Source organism: Filobasidium floriforme, assembly GCF_021052385.1.
Source record: "Filobasidium floriforme strain CBS 6241 chromosome Unknown HD553scaffold_21, whole genome shotgun sequence".
Classification (NCBI taxonomy): domain Eukaryota; kingdom Fungi; phylum Basidiomycota; class Tremellomycetes; order Filobasidiales; family Filobasidiaceae; genus Filobasidium; species Filobasidium floriforme.
In genome coordinates this window covers 245,612-259,868 of record NW_025763642.1, presented here as the reverse complement: position 1 = coordinate 259,868, position 14,257 = coordinate 245,612, and the positions used below count along the sequence as shown (strand labels likewise).

Sequence of the window (14,257 nt, the reverse complement as noted above, 5' to 3'; positions counted from 1 at the left end):
GATAGCCATCAAGATATGGCAGGCAAGGTAAAAGTCTCAATATGTCTTCCAGCAGCTAAGATCACAATGGAGAAAGGCGGGGACGCAACAAGATGCTCATTTGACCTACTCAGCCAGATTGAAGGGGGTCTTTGTGCTGTTGTAGAGATCATGCGATCTTGCCACTTTGTGTTGGGCTCTTTCAGACAACCTCGGTAAATCTGATCGACGCGCGCGATCGAGAGAGCGCGAGGCCGCCCCCCCATGCTTCGTCATCCCCAGGATGCACCGAGGGCCAAGAGGCCTTCACCCGTTCCATCTGCACCTATAACACCTTAGGAACGAACACCTTGCGTTGTCTTCAAAAACACGGAACCACCTTGTGAAGGAAGGACATCATGATTACACCTATAATTCGTCATACTGGCTCGAAGCTACTCGGGCAACAGCGGCTGGCCGGCAGTACGCGTATCGCGAACCTGAACACTTCGAGCCCTCAGATCCCTGTGGGATCCCTCTTATATGGTCGGTACCGGCTAGTCCACCTCCCTACATCGAGAACTGAGATAAGATGACTTGCACATGTAGTCCCGGCTTCTTCGGACAAGTTTCTCCAGAAATCACTCGGCTCTGATTCCTCCACGATCGTTTACGACCTAGAAGACTCGGTACACGAAACGGCGAAAGACTCCGCTCGCGAACGGCTGTCCAAGTTCTTGCAGGACCTCCCTCAAAATCTTCCTAATCGACCGCTGAATGGGACATCAGTGGCCGTGCGGCCTAATAACCCATGGACTGGATCTGAAGCTGGCGCTGTAACGAGCGAAAGCTTCTACGAGGATCCTGGTAATTATTCAGGAGGAGGCCCTCTTGATCTGGCAGAAATCTGGGGCCACGCGAAGGAACCCGGGGGACGAACTTTGCCGATGATGTTGATGCCCAAGGTGAGAGAGTTGGTAAATCGGGTCTATTGTATCAAGCTGACCGACTGATCGCATCGTGATAGGTCGAATCTGCAGGCATGCTAGATGCGCTCGGCAATCTTTCCTCGAACCGAGGCAGTAAGTGAAAAGTTTGGCGTGATATACAAGCGAGCTTCACTAAGGTGATGGATCTGCAGGAAAGATCCCATTGATAGCCTCGATCGAATCACCAGGAGCGTTGATGCGGTTAGGAGAGATTGCTGCATGGCGTGGACAAAATCTGGAGCTGGTTGGACTATTAGTCAGTCGGCATATCACACCGCACACTTAGCTCGATGACTAAATTAGCTTTGGTTCGTCTCAATGAAAGTTTGCAGCTGAAGACTGTGAGTATACTTTGATGATTTCTCTCGCGACCACGCTGACCCCAAGACCTACTGCCAGTCTGTGCCTCGTCTGGAATCATCCGGACACGATCTCGAATGGAGCTGCTGCATGCCCGTTCGTCAGTGGTGATAGCAGCCAAAGCATACGGACTCTCTGCAATCGACATGGTAAGCTCTGAGAGCCGATTTTACGTGCCAATTGTGGCAGACACTGACCGGACCATGCTTTCTCTCGCAACTTTGCCAGGTCTGCGTGGACTACAAGGACATGTGTATATTGCGGGAAGAATCCGAGGAGGGTCGAAGACTAGGTTTCACGGCAAAGGTTCGTTTACGAGCTTGCGTCAGAATCTAGGCGGACTCGAAGCTGATATTTGATGTTCCAGCAAGCGATCCATCCGAGTCAAGTCGAGACTATTCTGAACGCCTACGCACCTTCGGCAAAGGGTAAGCATTGCCGACCTTGTGCCTGATACGCTTTTGGCTTACGTGACCTCGGTTTATCTAGACATCGCTCGTGCACAACAGATCCTGGACATCATGTCGTCGTCCAAACGCGGTGCAGAGGGGCTAAAGAGTGAAGATGGACGGGAGGAGATGATCGATAGGCCGATGGTACTTCAGGTAAGTGTATCCGTTGAGCCAAGGCTGTAAGGACGGGCCGTCTCGCTAAGTTCATTCACTGCAGGCCGAGCGGACGATCCGGGAAGCTACTGCTGCAGGCCGGTTACAACCTAGACCTCCTGCTGGAACCCGAGCTTACAGTACTGCTCGACCATCCGCTCCACGCAAGAGTTGCCCTAATTGTGGAGAAGCCCTCGCACTGCAAGTGACACCGTGTACGGCATGCCGAACGCCTTGCCCATTACCGTCCGACATTCTACACCACGCCTTGTTCGACTTGGTCCCTGAGGCATCGATGTCAAAGCCAGCTAAGGAAATCTTGGAGGAATTGCCAGGAGGCGGGTTCGATATCGATTCTCGAGGCATTCGGATGACCTTCCTCAAAAAGCAACAGCGGATACACCCAGACAGTTTCAGTGGAGCGGGCGAAGTGGGTAGATCTACCTTGTCCCCGTTAGAGACCGTAGCTGAGTGGTTTCCGCCTGGTCTCGTCCGCAGAAGGAGCACGCTCTCGCGATCGATCAGTCTTCACATTTCAACAAGGCGTACACAACACTGCTGAATCCCTTGAGCAGAGCAAAGTACCTGGTAAGCATATTCCAACATGACGTCTCGCCAACTGAGGATTGACAGGATTTCCGTTCTTCCCGAACAGCTTGACCAGTATGGCTACGACATCGCCGAATCGGATTCGCTGACGGATCCCGAGCTGTTGATGGAGGTGATGGAAGCTCGTGAAGAGCTTGAAGAAGCTTCGACACAAGAGGAATGCGATGCCGTGCGCGAGTCGAACAGAGGTAAGCGTCACCTCGGTTTAAAAAGCGACTGTAATATGCTGATGTCACAGCTTGCGATCGACAGTCAAATCGGAACAGGTTGTCCAAAACATCCTCGAAGTCTTCAGCTCGAGTTCGGTCGATCTGGAGCGAGCAAAGGGTCTTACAATCGAGCTCCAGTATCTGCAGAACCTGGATAACGCGGCCAAAGAGTGGCAACCAGGCAAGAGGGTTGAGATCACTCACTAAGATGCATAAGATGACATTGAGATTACCCATCGTGTCCATTCTCGAGGCCAATGATGAGGTGAACATCCGCATCGGTTGATCCTCGGGAGCAGATCAACGATCTCGTACTTTGCTTCCGACAGGGTCGATCTTGCTTGACCGAGCTCGTAACCGCATCCTTGCGTCTTTAGCACTTTGCATCTTATACTTCCACTCGCTACTCGATAGCTAGCTATAGCTGCATAGCAAGCAACGCCAGGGGGTATCATCGATATAGCTTCTGATACTGGTCTTATCCTCGAACAACACAACTCAACTACCTGTCTCGGAACCATGAACGACCCACGCAGACTCGCCGACGTAGATCCAGCATGGCACGCCTATCAAAACCCAGAGATGGTACCCGACGAGTTCCCGGCTCCTCAATCACAACCTTCCACCTCGAATGCTCGACGAGGCGTCAAGCGGAGAAAAGACAGCGGTCAGGTCGACGCTGATAGTGCTAGACGCGGTCAAGGGATGATGGCTCCTGGTCATATTGGCAGTGACGGTTTTGGACATGGGATGATGATCGGGCCAGGAGCGGGAGTCAACCCGGAAGATATCCATCCTCAGGTGAGTTGTCTAGCGAATCCTAAGACTGGAATTTCCCCCAAGCTCACATCGAATGAATGTATGCCGCCGTTGAAGCTCGACTTTACCGCCTTTGACCACGAGACAGTGGCAGGCTACCTTGAGCGGAACAACGCGATCCCCAAATTTGGCTATGGCAGCATCCATTCTGTATGGGACGTGAATGCGAAAGCGACGGATCGTGAGTCTTCCTAGACCTATTAAATCTCAGCTCGCTAGATTTCAGTCCGATACGAAACATACTTTCTGACTATGTTGACTGTTGTGTTTTTTATAGCACGGTTGCTATTCATTGACGAGCCAGAACCGATCCAGACCATGCTGCCCGGCCCGGGAATGGTAGGATCCCATATGATCCCTCACCTGAACGTCATGCAGTCAGGCAAAGGAAACAGCTACGGGAAGGACGCTTCGCAACCGCATCAAGCTTCGACGAGGGAAAGCAACAGGGAGGGCCGAGCGACAAAGAGACGGTCGACGGCTACGAGCATGGTCGCGGCTGCGATTGAGGAGAGTATCACCATGGCTGAAGAGGAGGAGAGGAAGCGAAAAGAGCGCGAGTCGGATCAGAATGCTCAGGGTCAGATTGGAGGTCAAGGTCAAGATCAAGCTGAAGGCAACGGGACCGTGATAGGAGAAGACGGAAGGCCAAAGACGGTGACAATCGAAGGGCATGCAGGGACTGGGGTAAACGGAGAGGACGCTGTACCCAAGGACGAAGATCTCTCGGGTGAGAACCCCGATTCTCCACCTGCAGCACTACGACGATCGAGCCGAAAGCCTTTGCCCGCCGGAACCTCTCTCGCTGTCACTTACCGCAACACTCGCTCATCCCCCTCGCCGACGCCTTCGCTCAATTCGGAGGACGAAGACGACACGGACCCCTTTGTCCCTATTCTGGCCGACCTGGACATGGCGAGAAAGGTTTTCGCCGACCGGGCTTCGAGACACTGGAGGGATGCCCTGGCTGCGGGTGGGGGAGCGACGGTACAGGGCCCCGGGGTGAATCCGGCTTTTGCAGGGCAGGTCATGATGGGTGGGACTGGCGGGATGATGCGAGAGGGAGAGGTCGTCGCCGAATTTCTTTATTCGACGAGGGTGAAACGTACGTTGCCTGTGGACTGCTTAAGTGATTTCCAAAGTCTAGCAAAAATGTGCTTGCTCAACCCAGATCGCTTGTTTCTGTCTGCTCTCCTTCTAGACAAAGCCCTGAAAGTCGCCCCACACTACCCTGTCGCGGAAGTCATAGGAGAGAATACGAATACGAGCGCTCTGCGTAGCCGTTAATAATAGGAAGCTTAGCAGGAGGGTTGAAGAGAAATGAATCAGAGGCGCTGTCGTTTGTGTCAGTATGCTATGCGATTATGAAGCGGAAGACTCGATAACGGGTCACGATATCGGCCTTGTTTTGCATTGCCTCTCGCTGGGTTCGCGCATGTTTCAAGATATTAAAATCGACGACGATTGACCGTGAAGACAAAGAGGGAGCATGGTTTCATGTTATACGCATACTGTACTGCGGGGATTGCTGCCTGCTCGGCTAGCGACCTCGTGCCAAGCAGGCCCCGGAGCACAGAGACAGACACTCTCCTGCTCGCTCAGCTTCCCCCGCGCCGGAAGGTTGCCCGGCCGATCGCGTACGTGAGTGAATTGGGCGATGAGAAGACCGGGGCGAAGGTCGCAGGGGAGATGAACATGAGATCGGTGATCGAGGTCCCTCCACATTCATGGTGCTGAGCCAAGGACGAGGAGCAGAGAGTGTGTCTATGAGATGATTTCGCCGCTGTCGTCGTCGTCGTCGTCGTCGTCGTCGTCGCACTATATCAGTCTCCGCCTGCCGGGAGTCGCGGAATCATTCGCTGCAGATCTCTCTCTCTTTCTCACTCCTATCCACTTCCTTGTACACACGTACACACCAAACCCCCTCTTCTCATCTCCCGGATTCAACCTCTCTTCAGCCGTCCCACTTCCTCATACCACCTGGTCGTCGCATCCCCGGTCCCTGCCTCTTTCCGCACCTAGAGGTCGAGCGAGCTCTTCTTGCTAAACACGTCCACTGCTGACGATCGGCAATGTCTGCCGAGCGAGCCGTCGACGTAGCCACCATCAACACCATCGACGACAACGGACAGCATGTTCACTCGGGTGCTGGGACGATCTTGAATACCACGGATCAGGGTTACGGCGAATCCAGGTCTTCGCAATACGATCAAGGCGAAGGAAGGGAAAGTCATCAACGTCTAGTTGCGAGCATGGATCGTTACCCGCCGCAATCGCAATCGCAACTCGAGTCCGGATCAGACCTGCCCATCATCACAATGTCGAATCCATCATCCGACTTGGCTCCTGCGATTCCGACTACTAGCACGTCGGTATCCGCCGATCCTCACACGGCCTCCGAGCCTCCCTTCAACCTCCAGATCGCGGAACTCATCCCCAACAACGATACCACCAACATCAACACCAACAAATATAACAATAATGATGCTCTGGACCTAGAACCGATCGACGTCAAACATCCCATCATACATGTAGATAGCCCGAGGAGCTCGTTGGAACGGGAGAAGGGGGAGATCAAGCATCGGGCTTTGGAACCCGTGATGGAGGGACCAAAGGTTAGCCGTCATCTTTACCCCGCCTTTTTGGCTCTCATTCGATTGAGCGAGCGTGAGTTTGCTGATCGAGATATGATGTACTTGCGTCTTCGTATGCTTTCAACCTCGTCATCCCTCGCGGACCATACGATTCGGTCTCTCTTTCCCTTCTTCTTGTCTTTCCCGCAACTACTTCGGAACCTACTGCATTTCCTCGTCCTCATCGTTCGGGATCGACACAGCTCAATATTCGGATCCTCCTCATGTCCGGTCAATCCCACACATTCGCTTTTCCACCGACGACGACGATCGGGCATCTGAAGGATCTGGTTTGGGGAGAATGGCCGGCAGGTAAGTCCGACTGCACGGTCTCAGCTTTCTTGCACTCTGCAAGTCTCTTGTGCTGATTCAGATCGTCCTTGTTCTTTATTTTTTCGTCATTGTCTCGGTTTGGCATGTGGGGGTAACGATAGATTGGAACCCTGAGCCAGGCAGACCCCCAGCGCCCAATTATTTCAGGCTGTTATTCATGGGCAGGATGTTGACGGATCCCGAAGTACTCTCTGGTCAGCGTCAGATATAACGAGCGGCGAGATCGGGACGGGGGGCTGACGGAGGTGTTCTTGCTCCTGCGTATCGTGCAGCGCTCAACCTGAAACCGGCACCGAACTCTACCATTGTGCATTTGTCCATCCGGACGTTCGCACCTGCTCCTGAAGGTACGCCTTCTACCCCTAGCATCACGTCTGACGAAGCACGGGAACTAACACTCACCGTTCCACTTTTGTTAGAACCGCCCAAGAAATCCATCCTCCCCTTCTCACTACCTACCATCCCTCGACCCTCGGGATTGTCTTCCAGGCAGAACTCGAGCAACATCCCGACTACGGCCGCTCCTGGTTCAGGGACCGGCGGGAGTCCGCACGTCCCGCCCGGAGCGAGGGCTGAATCTACTTCTGCAATCGGAGCAGGGGCGGGGAACACGACAGCGACGCAGGGGACCACGGGGCAGACTGGGAGGAGGGCGGCCGGGGGTGATGAGCACGGAGGGGGTTGCAAGTGCTTGATCCAATGATACCATTGAGACCGATCGGCATATAGAAGGCAACAGACGAAAAAGTACAAGTACGACAGGATCCGGAGCAAGACAAGAAGCGATCTTCCAAATCGGTCCCGCTATTTCGGACCCCATCACGCTATACACTCCGGACCTGACGGCATCTATCAAGGATGGATCTTTCTATCACATCTCTCTCCTCTTTCTCGATGCATCCTCTCACAACAAACAAGGTTGTATTCTTCCAGTTTTATGGACTGTCTCAATACGTCAGCAGTAGTTTCCATTCTTACCCTAGGCCGGACTAGGGAGGTTTCACAGTAGGAAATCGGGTTCCTCTCCTGCGATCAGGCTGCACGTGTTTGTAACCTGCATTGTATTGTATTCCGTTATGCTCTTGGTTGTTGTATTGATACATGTAGTTTGTCTATCTGTTGCATAGTTTGAGCCAGGTGGACAGCTCTTTCAGCTTACAAACTGGGCGAATACAAGACCATGAGTGTTGGGAAAGCGTGGATTGCAGGCAGGTGAGCGAGCGGATTGTTGGGTCTTCTCTCTGGTCGTCAAGGTCGTTCATAGTCAAGTCACAAAAATGGCCGAGTCGTGATCATGCCTCGTCCTCGTCGAGTTTCGGAAGGTCGACAGTCGGTTCCGAGAACTCTCCATCTGAGAAGAGAGGCAGATAGATAGTCTATATCAGCAACGTTTCCGTTTACATAGCCGTCAAGCTCGCATGCTCACCATCTTGCTTGAAACTATAGATTGCGTTCACACGGGTAGCAATCAGCCTGCAGTTCCATGCGACAGGGAGAAAAGATGTCCAACAGAAATTTTCCGACTCACCTAACAAACACCTCTACCCATCTCCCCCAAACCGGTTGGCTCATATCCTTGATCATCCTCTTCAAGCTCTTCTCTCTCGACCCTTGCTGATCAGTCCTCGCCGAAAAATCCGGGTGATTGACATCCCCTTCGAGAGAAGACCACCCGAGAATGTCCGATCCGTCTGTCCCTGCTTGTGGTCCAGCGGCCATATCCACTCCGCGACGAGCTTGCCAGAGCACAAAGTCCGAGGTGGATTCGATACGGGACAAATAGGAAGAAGCCGCGGCTGGGGCAGAGGAAGGGGGCGGGAGACCCATGGCGGCCAAGTCTTCGGCGTCTAGACCGGGTAGGGAAGTCTCTTCGGAAGGCCCGGCAACGAGATGAGGCAGGGCGCTGAGGAAGGTCTCTTTGAGCTGGGCTAGCGTGCTGTAATCCCGAGCAGTAATCGAGGGTCGATAAGCTTGTTTACGAGACTAACAGGAGTTCAAGGCAGGCGGCGCGGCTTACGTGGTACTAGGTACCGAGAACATGACCCGGTTCTTGTCAAAGCAGAAAGACACGTGGTGTTTGTCCAATTTGGTAGGAGGAGGCTGTAGCATAACAGAAGTGAATGATTCGTCAGTTCGGGTCGAGCATTTGAAGACATGAAGGCGCTTCAGGGATATTCACCATTGTCGCTATCTTATGGGTCGTTTTTTTTTTGCTTCTTGATCTCGGCAATATCAGAGGGTACTCGGATGCTTCGAGAGGGTCAAAGTACAAAGTAAGATGTCAAGTCGTTCAGTCGAGAGGGTAGGTGTAAGTAACTTGGGAGTAGTCAGAGGTCAACCTTGCCCTCGGCCTCGGCAGCGACGCGCATACAACCCACGCTGTAGGTGTAGATGACGATCGATATCACTCTCATGCACTCCTTCGTATCTACCTTGTGTATACCCCCTACCCTATTAGTCTTCTCGGCAAGGTACTTAGAACAGATGTCCAATTCGACACAGTCCGCCCCGTAAAAGAGGAAACCATGTCGTCTGATCCTGACAAGGAAGCGGAGAGAAAGGCACAAGCGGCCAGAGCAAAGAAGCTGGTATGTCAACTTCGCAACCTCTCTGGTAACAGCGTGGTCTGACATCGATGCTCCCTCTCAGCTGGCAGCCAAGCGGAAGAAGAAGGCGGAAGGTTTGTATTGCAATACCTCTGGCTTCAGGAATTCTAAAGCTGACTTGAACCGGATGACCTGGATGCTCAGCCGAGGGCAAAGCTAGTCCCGCAGCCAATTCTGTCGATTCGGGTTCAGCCCGGCCTAGTCTCGACGAAAGACGCCCCGAGCCGGTCGCCACAGGGGCACTTCCAGAACCAGATTCGAAATCACCAGAGGTCAAACAAGAGGATGTATTACCCGGAGAATCGACGGCAGCAGCTGTACCAGAGGCTAGCGAAACGAAACCAACCGAGGAGCTGCCTAAGCCTAGCGAGGTATCCTCGCAGGACGAGGGAGTCGGGGCGATTCCTGCTGAGACAGAGGTGAAATCAGGAGAAGAGGTGGCTGAGGCTCCTGTCAAGCCTGAGGCTGAGCCCGAGCTCGAACAACCCCTTTCCAAATCCCAAAAGAAGAAGAAAAAGGCTCAAGAAAAGCAGCAAGCTGCCCAGGAGGAAGAAAGGGTAAAAGCCGAGGAGGCTACCAAGGAGACGGAGCACAAAGCGGAGAATAAGGAAGAATCAGGACAGGTGGAGGAGGTGGAGGACGGCGTGCAGAAGATCGAGGATGCCCCCAAGATCAACAACGCTGCGAGCAAGGAAAAGGTCGTGGCCGAGGTGCAAGGTGGGAAACCGCACGATGCAGCAGCGGCATCAAACGAAGCGAAGGACGCTGCAGCGCCCAATGAAGCCACGACTGCCAAAGACGTAAAATCTTTGGAGCCATTGAAGGCTGTCGTCAGGGAACAGCATCTCGCTCCTACAGCACAGCCGGACGAGCCGTATGATGACGTACCTGCTGCATCATCGGTACCGCAGACCGAAGACGCTACGATCTCCCCTGTCTCAAGTTCAGATCTCCGGGTCAAAGAGCTCGAAAGCGAGAATACCGAGCTGCAACATCGGATATCTGACTTGCAGGAACATGTCTCATCCCTCCAAACCTCTATCACCGACCTAGAAACCCAAAAATCTCAGCTTCAAACGGATTCCAACCTGTTAAAGGAGGCCCAGGGTCATATCTCTCAACTCGAGAGGGATCTGGCATCGACTAAGGAGGCATTGGAGGAGGAGCAGGGCAAGGCTCGAAATCTCGATTCGGTGCGAGGCGAGCTCGAAAACAGCAACACGGTACTAGAGCGGGCAGAGGGCGAGAATAGAGATTTGAGGAAACGAGTGGAAGAGCTGGAGAGCGAGGTGGAAAGGCTGCAAGGAGAGATTAGAAGTTCGGAGCAACAGGAGAGTGAGAAGCGCAAGGCGCTCGAAGGGAAGTTGGAGGGTGAGAGGGAGCGAGGAGGTATGCTAGAGGGAGAATTACGGAAGTTGAAACAGGTCAGAGCTCAACGTCAGGGTGGAAGGTCAGTGCGTTGCGGAAATACTAATCGAGACGTCCCGTTTTGCAGGCTCAAGGCGAATTGGAGCAGAAGAAAAGTGATACCGAGTCGGAGCTCGCCAAGCTCAAAGAAGAGCATGAGGACAACGTCAAGGAGATCGAAGACGCTCGCCAAAAGTACAACGAGTTGCAGGAACGATACAAAGATGCTTCAGAACGAGCCTCTGCAGCGGAAACCGAGCTCGCTAAAGTAGAATCGAGATTGTCTGACGCGAGTGGCAATGTTCAGACGACAACGAGCGAACTGAGCACTCTCAGAGAGTCCCATGCGGCTGCGGTCAAGGAATTAGAACAGTCGCGGTCGCAATTGTCCAAGGAGTCCAAACGAGCTGAGCAGGCGATCGGGCAGAAGCAGGCGCTACAAGAGGACAATAAGGGTCTCCTCGAACAGCTGGAAGAAGTTAGGGGGAGGATTGGTCAGTTGGCGGAGGATCGCGAGGGTCTGGGCGAGACGATCACCGAGCAGAAGAAGAAGATTGCGGGGCTCGAGGTCAGTTGCGCAGTGTGCAAAAGGTTCACTATAAAGTTTCGCTGATCAGCTGCTTGAATCTTCCAGGGACGGATACAGTCTATCAATGAACAACATGCAGAAATGAACGTCGAAAAAGACATTCTGATGACTGAACGCGATGCGCTCGCGCAGGAAAAAGCGGAAGCTCAAGAGAAGCACCGAAACCTATCTAATGATCTCGACGCGAGCAAGACGGAAGCCGCCGGATCGAGAACACTGCTGCAATCCTTGACGAGCGTCCTGGAACTATCAGAAAACGATATGGATACGATAGGACCGTCCGTCAAGGAATTGAAGGAAAAATTACGCACCGCCGAGCAGACCATCGCAGCTGGATCGGCGAAGGACGATGCCATCGCTGCGATGCAGTCTCAGCACGCGATAGATCTCTCTGAACGAGACTCGGCTATACGTCGAGCCGAAGAAGAGGCTCATCAGCAGACGAGCAGGGTCCACGACATGTCCAAGCAGATTGGAGATCTGGAGCAGGAGTTAGCTTCACTACGGTCGCAATTGGCGAGTCGCAACGGAGCTGTTGGAGAAATGTCTGCAACTGCTGGAAACGCAACGCCAAGATCGGACGGTCAACGATCTGCGACGATTGCGGTTCCGGTCCCGCTCCAGGTCGCTCCACCATCGGCGTCGATAGATGCCTCACTTCCACCGAGTATGCGCCACAAGAGGCAGGTCTCCCTGGCCATGCTCAAAGCCCGCATGAGCGGGCCCCCTTCGTCCCTTGGTGGCCGGAGTATCGCTTCGTCGGATGTAATCGCAGAGGAGGACGATCATCTGGCTCATTTAGGTCCGACGTTCGCGTCCCAGATCAGTGATGACGCGGTGTTTTGGTGTCCGGAATGTCATGGAGACCTGATTACGTTGTGAGCTCTCTGGATCCACTCCGGACCGAAGTCGCAGGATGTGTAAATGTAGAGCGATAGAGATCAAGTCGATGTCGATAACATCATTCGGTCCCCGGTTCAGTGCGCACCAATTCGAAGCTAGCGGCTAAACAAAAGTAACCGGGGATCCGTCAGTGCTCAATCGAATTACAAGCGAAACACGGGGCTTTGCGCGCTAAAGTCTGGCGTTTTAGTGCGACGTCGCATCGAATTGATGCCGAATGCAGAACTCGCCCGGCTCTCGCTTGCGTTCTCACTTGTAGAAATATATATATATACAACCCTGCAGCATTGGTTTGACTGTTTCGCGACCATCGAATGTATACCCAAACCTAAGTCGATATTTAGGCCGCACTCGATTTCGAACCGTGTCGAGAGATGTTTTCTCGGACCCTGAGCCTCCTCCTGCTCGCATGTGCAACTATCGCCGCTGTAAGCATTGCTTGCAGATTAACCGGGTCCGGACTCGAGCTGACCACAAGGCAACCAATCAGCCTCTCGAATCTCGCGAGAACAGCTTGATCAAGCGGGCGTGCCCTAGTACCGCTGGTGATGCGCCCTATAGTTTCGATTGCGGGGCTTACACTTCGACTGTAACGTGCCCTACCGGCATCACGGGGAGAGACATAGTATTCCTTGTCCACGGGACCACGTCCACGTAAGTGCTACAGTCCAGATATTTGCGTACGACAGCCCAGGTGCATGCGAGGCTCTGATGTACGAACACATCTTGTCGAACATCAGGGGCGAAGAGACCTGGCAGACAGGCCCCTATGTCCAGCTGCTACCGTCATACGGGTAAGTTGGGGGGATTTCTGTTTGACTTGTGGACGAAACTGAATCCGAGCTCCTCATTCCAGCGACGGATATGATGTTTGCTACGTCACTATACCTGGCCGGTCACTCGACGACGCTCAAGTCAACGCAGAGTACGTGGCTTATAACATTCAGGACCTGGCGGGCAAGTCGGCAAACGGAAAGGTCTACGTTATCGGGCACTCTCAGGGGGTAGGTTCAAGCGCAACGTTTGCCACCAAGATCTCATGCTCATATAATCGGCGGCCGCCTCCCTGGCATAGAACCTGAACATCCAGTGGGCTTTGGCATTCTGGCCATCTTTGAGGCCCCTTGTGTCTGGGTTCGGCAGTATCGCTGGGGACTTTTTCGGTAGGTCTTCCGCCTGAATATCGAGGCGACATGTCACTAAAGTCATACATCCCTCACATACAGGTACCGCCGAGGGCCCTCTGGTCTGCCTCCCTCAAATGCTTTTGCAGGGCGGTTGTGGACCTTCAGTAATCCAGCAAACCATCGGCTCCAACTACCTCGCGGCCCACAATCGTCGAGGTGGTTCGGCATTGGTTCCGACCCTCTCAGTCTACACAATCACGGACGATGTGATCCAGCCCGAGATCATTAACCCTACCAGCGCCTTGCCGGGAGCTACCGTGGCGTCGGCGCAAGAGCTCTGCAGCTTGCTGAGAATCGAGGATCATTTCACATTAACCGTCAGCCCTGTCGCCTTCCACTTTATTGCCGATACGATACAGCACGGCGGAGTACCGGATCGCTCTCGTTTCGAATCGCGCTGGTGCTCCTACCTAACCGATGGGATCGAGTAAGTCGCTTGATGATTTTTATAATCATTGACGTCTGCCTTGGGTTGATTGACATTCCTCGCTCTGTAGAAACCCTGACCTATTCAAACAGACCGCGGGTCTTCAACGTCAGATTTTCAAAGACACCATCACCCTCCTCAGCAATGTTCCGAGAACCAATTCCGAGCCTGTGATCAAGCCTTACGCTGCATAGTCGGAGCTACACCTTTAAATCACTGAATTCTTCATGTAACGCTTTGAAATCGAAGCTAAGCTCTATCGTCCCACGATGGTAACCGCGTATCGACATCAATCGACTGATTAATACCGCCGGTTTTGGTAAAGCAAGAAACACCCGTGTCTGTTCGTCTGTATTCCCGCGGATGGCGAATGTCCGATTACATCATGTGGCCAGATCAAGCACAATAATTGTCATCCTTGAGCATCCTCTTTGGAAATCTCTGGGATATCAAAGTCTGCTTCGTATGAGCGAATGATCTTGTTTCATAGGTAGGACTTTGGGCGGATGCCTCCGAATTTACTTCCGACGGATCTTTATCACGTGACATCATCAACTCGGGCATCATCCTCGGAACTGTTTATGATATCACGTATCTTCCATATGTTGCATATGATAATGACA

The 14,257-nt window shown here is 53.1% G+C and overlaps 5 protein-coding genes across 5 annotated transcripts; all 5 read left to right on the top strand.

The window, feature by feature from the left end:
• Positions 1-311: 311 nt before the first annotated feature.
• Positions 312-3,134, top strand: HD553DRAFT_316995 (Pyruvate/Phosphoenolpyruvate kinase-like domain-containing protein). Its single transcript, XM_046180701.1, has 13 exons — positions 312-504; positions 568-923; positions 986-1,040; positions 1,100-1,203; positions 1,273-1,288; positions 1,347-1,456; positions 1,536-1,613; positions 1,675-1,735; positions 1,797-1,912; positions 1,977-2,342; positions 2,411-2,500; positions 2,568-2,709; positions 2,774-3,134. Exons 1-13 carry the CDS (start codon positions 378-380, stop codon positions 2,935-2,937), a joined length of 1,785 nt encoding a protein of 594 aa, XP_046034067.1. The 5' UTR covers positions 312-377; the 3' UTR covers positions 2,938-3,134.
• HD553DRAFT_316992 (uncharacterized protein) lies at positions 3,135-5,070 on the top strand. Its single transcript, XM_046180700.1, has 4 exons — positions 3,135-3,531; positions 3,607-3,730; positions 3,827-4,654; positions 4,751-5,070. Exons 1-4 carry the CDS (start codon positions 3,250-3,252, stop codon positions 4,834-4,836), a joined length of 1,320 nt encoding a protein of 439 aa, XP_046034066.1. The 5' UTR covers positions 3,135-3,249; the 3' UTR covers positions 4,837-5,070.
• A 264-nt stretch (positions 5,071-5,334) lies between these two features.
• Positions 5,335-7,559, top strand: HD553DRAFT_316991 (uncharacterized protein). The gene is made up of 5 exons (XM_046180699.1): positions 5,335-6,164; positions 6,386-6,494; positions 6,617-6,709; positions 6,788-6,862; positions 6,935-7,559. The coding sequence occupies exons 1-5, from the start codon at positions 5,622-5,624 to the stop codon at positions 7,216-7,218; spliced, it is 1,104 nt and encodes a 367-aa protein (XP_046034065.1). The 5' UTR covers positions 5,335-5,621; the 3' UTR covers positions 7,219-7,559.
• A 1,408-nt stretch (positions 7,560-8,967) lies between these two features.
• Positions 8,968-12,367, top strand: HD553DRAFT_316988 (uncharacterized protein). The gene is made up of 5 exons (XM_046180698.1): positions 8,968-9,103; positions 9,165-9,195; positions 9,266-10,545; positions 10,617-11,096; positions 11,163-12,367. Exons 1-5 carry the CDS (start codon positions 9,041-9,043, stop codon positions 11,997-11,999), a joined length of 2,691 nt encoding a protein of 896 aa, XP_046034064.1. The 5' UTR covers positions 8,968-9,040; the 3' UTR covers positions 12,000-12,367.
• On the top strand, positions 12,352-14,055 carry HD553DRAFT_113998 (uncharacterized protein). Its single transcript, XM_046176442.1, has 7 exons — positions 12,352-12,448; positions 12,511-12,674; positions 12,761-12,814; positions 12,877-13,024; positions 13,096-13,183; positions 13,247-13,634; positions 13,705-14,055. The coding sequence occupies exons 1-7, from the start codon at positions 12,395-12,397 to the stop codon at positions 13,826-13,828; spliced, it is 1,020 nt and encodes a 339-aa protein (XP_046034063.1). The 5' UTR covers positions 12,352-12,394; the 3' UTR covers positions 13,829-14,055.
• The last annotated feature ends 202 nt before the right edge of the window (positions 14,056-14,257 follow it).

Coding starts and splice junctions, on each gene's coding strand:
- HD553DRAFT_316995 (XM_046180701.1), top strand. CDS start 378: ATGATTACACCTATAATTCGTCATACTGGCTCGAAGCTACTCGGGCAA. Junction 1,913..1,976: donor ATAGGCCGATGGTACTTCAG/GTAAGTGTATCC, acceptor CATTCACTGCAG/GCCGAGCGGACGATCCGGGA. Junction 2,710..2,773: donor CGTGCGCGAGTCGAACAGAG/GTAAGCGTCACC, acceptor TGCGATCGACAG/TCAAATCGGAACAGGTTGTC.
- HD553DRAFT_316992 (XM_046180700.1), top strand. CDS start 3,250: ATGAACGACCCACGCAGACTCGCCGACGTAGATCCAGCATGGCACGCC. Junction 3,731..3,826: donor GAATGCGAAAGCGACGGATC/GTGAGTCTTCCT, acceptor TGTTTTTTATAG/CACGGTTGCTATTCATTGAC. Junction 4,655..4,750: donor TTATTCGACGAGGGTGAAAC/GTACGTTGCCTG, acceptor CTCTCCTTCTAG/ACAAAGCCCTGAAAGTCGCC.
- HD553DRAFT_316991 (XM_046180699.1), top strand. CDS start 5,622: ATGTCTGCCGAGCGAGCCGTCGACGTAGCCACCATCAACACCATCGAC. Junction 6,710..6,787: donor GGATCCCGAAGTACTCTCTG/GTCAGCGTCAGA, acceptor CGTATCGTGCAG/CGCTCAACCTGAAACCGGCA. Junction 6,863..6,934: donor GTTCGCACCTGCTCCTGAAG/GTACGCCTTCTA, acceptor CACTTTTGTTAG/AACCGCCCAAGAAATCCATC.
- HD553DRAFT_316988 (XM_046180698.1), top strand. CDS start 9,041: ATGTCGTCTGATCCTGACAAGGAAGCGGAGAGAAAGGCACAAGCGGCC. Junction 9,196..9,265: donor GCGGAAGAAGAAGGCGGAAG/GTTTGTATTGCA, acceptor CTGGATGCTCAG/CCGAGGGCAAAGCTAGTCCC. Junction 11,097..11,162: donor AGAAGATTGCGGGGCTCGAG/GTCAGTTGCGCA, acceptor TGAATCTTCCAG/GGACGGATACAGTCTATCAA.
- HD553DRAFT_113998 (XM_046176442.1), top strand. CDS start 12,395: ATGTTTTCTCGGACCCTGAGCCTCCTCCTGCTCGCATGTGCAACTATC. Junction 12,449..12,510: donor CATGTGCAACTATCGCCGCT/GTAAGCATTGCT, acceptor GCAACCAATCAG/CCTCTCGAATCTCGCGAGAA. Junction 12,815..12,876: donor CAGCTGCTACCGTCATACGG/GTAAGTTGGGGG, acceptor TCCTCATTCCAG/CGACGGATATGATGTTTGCT.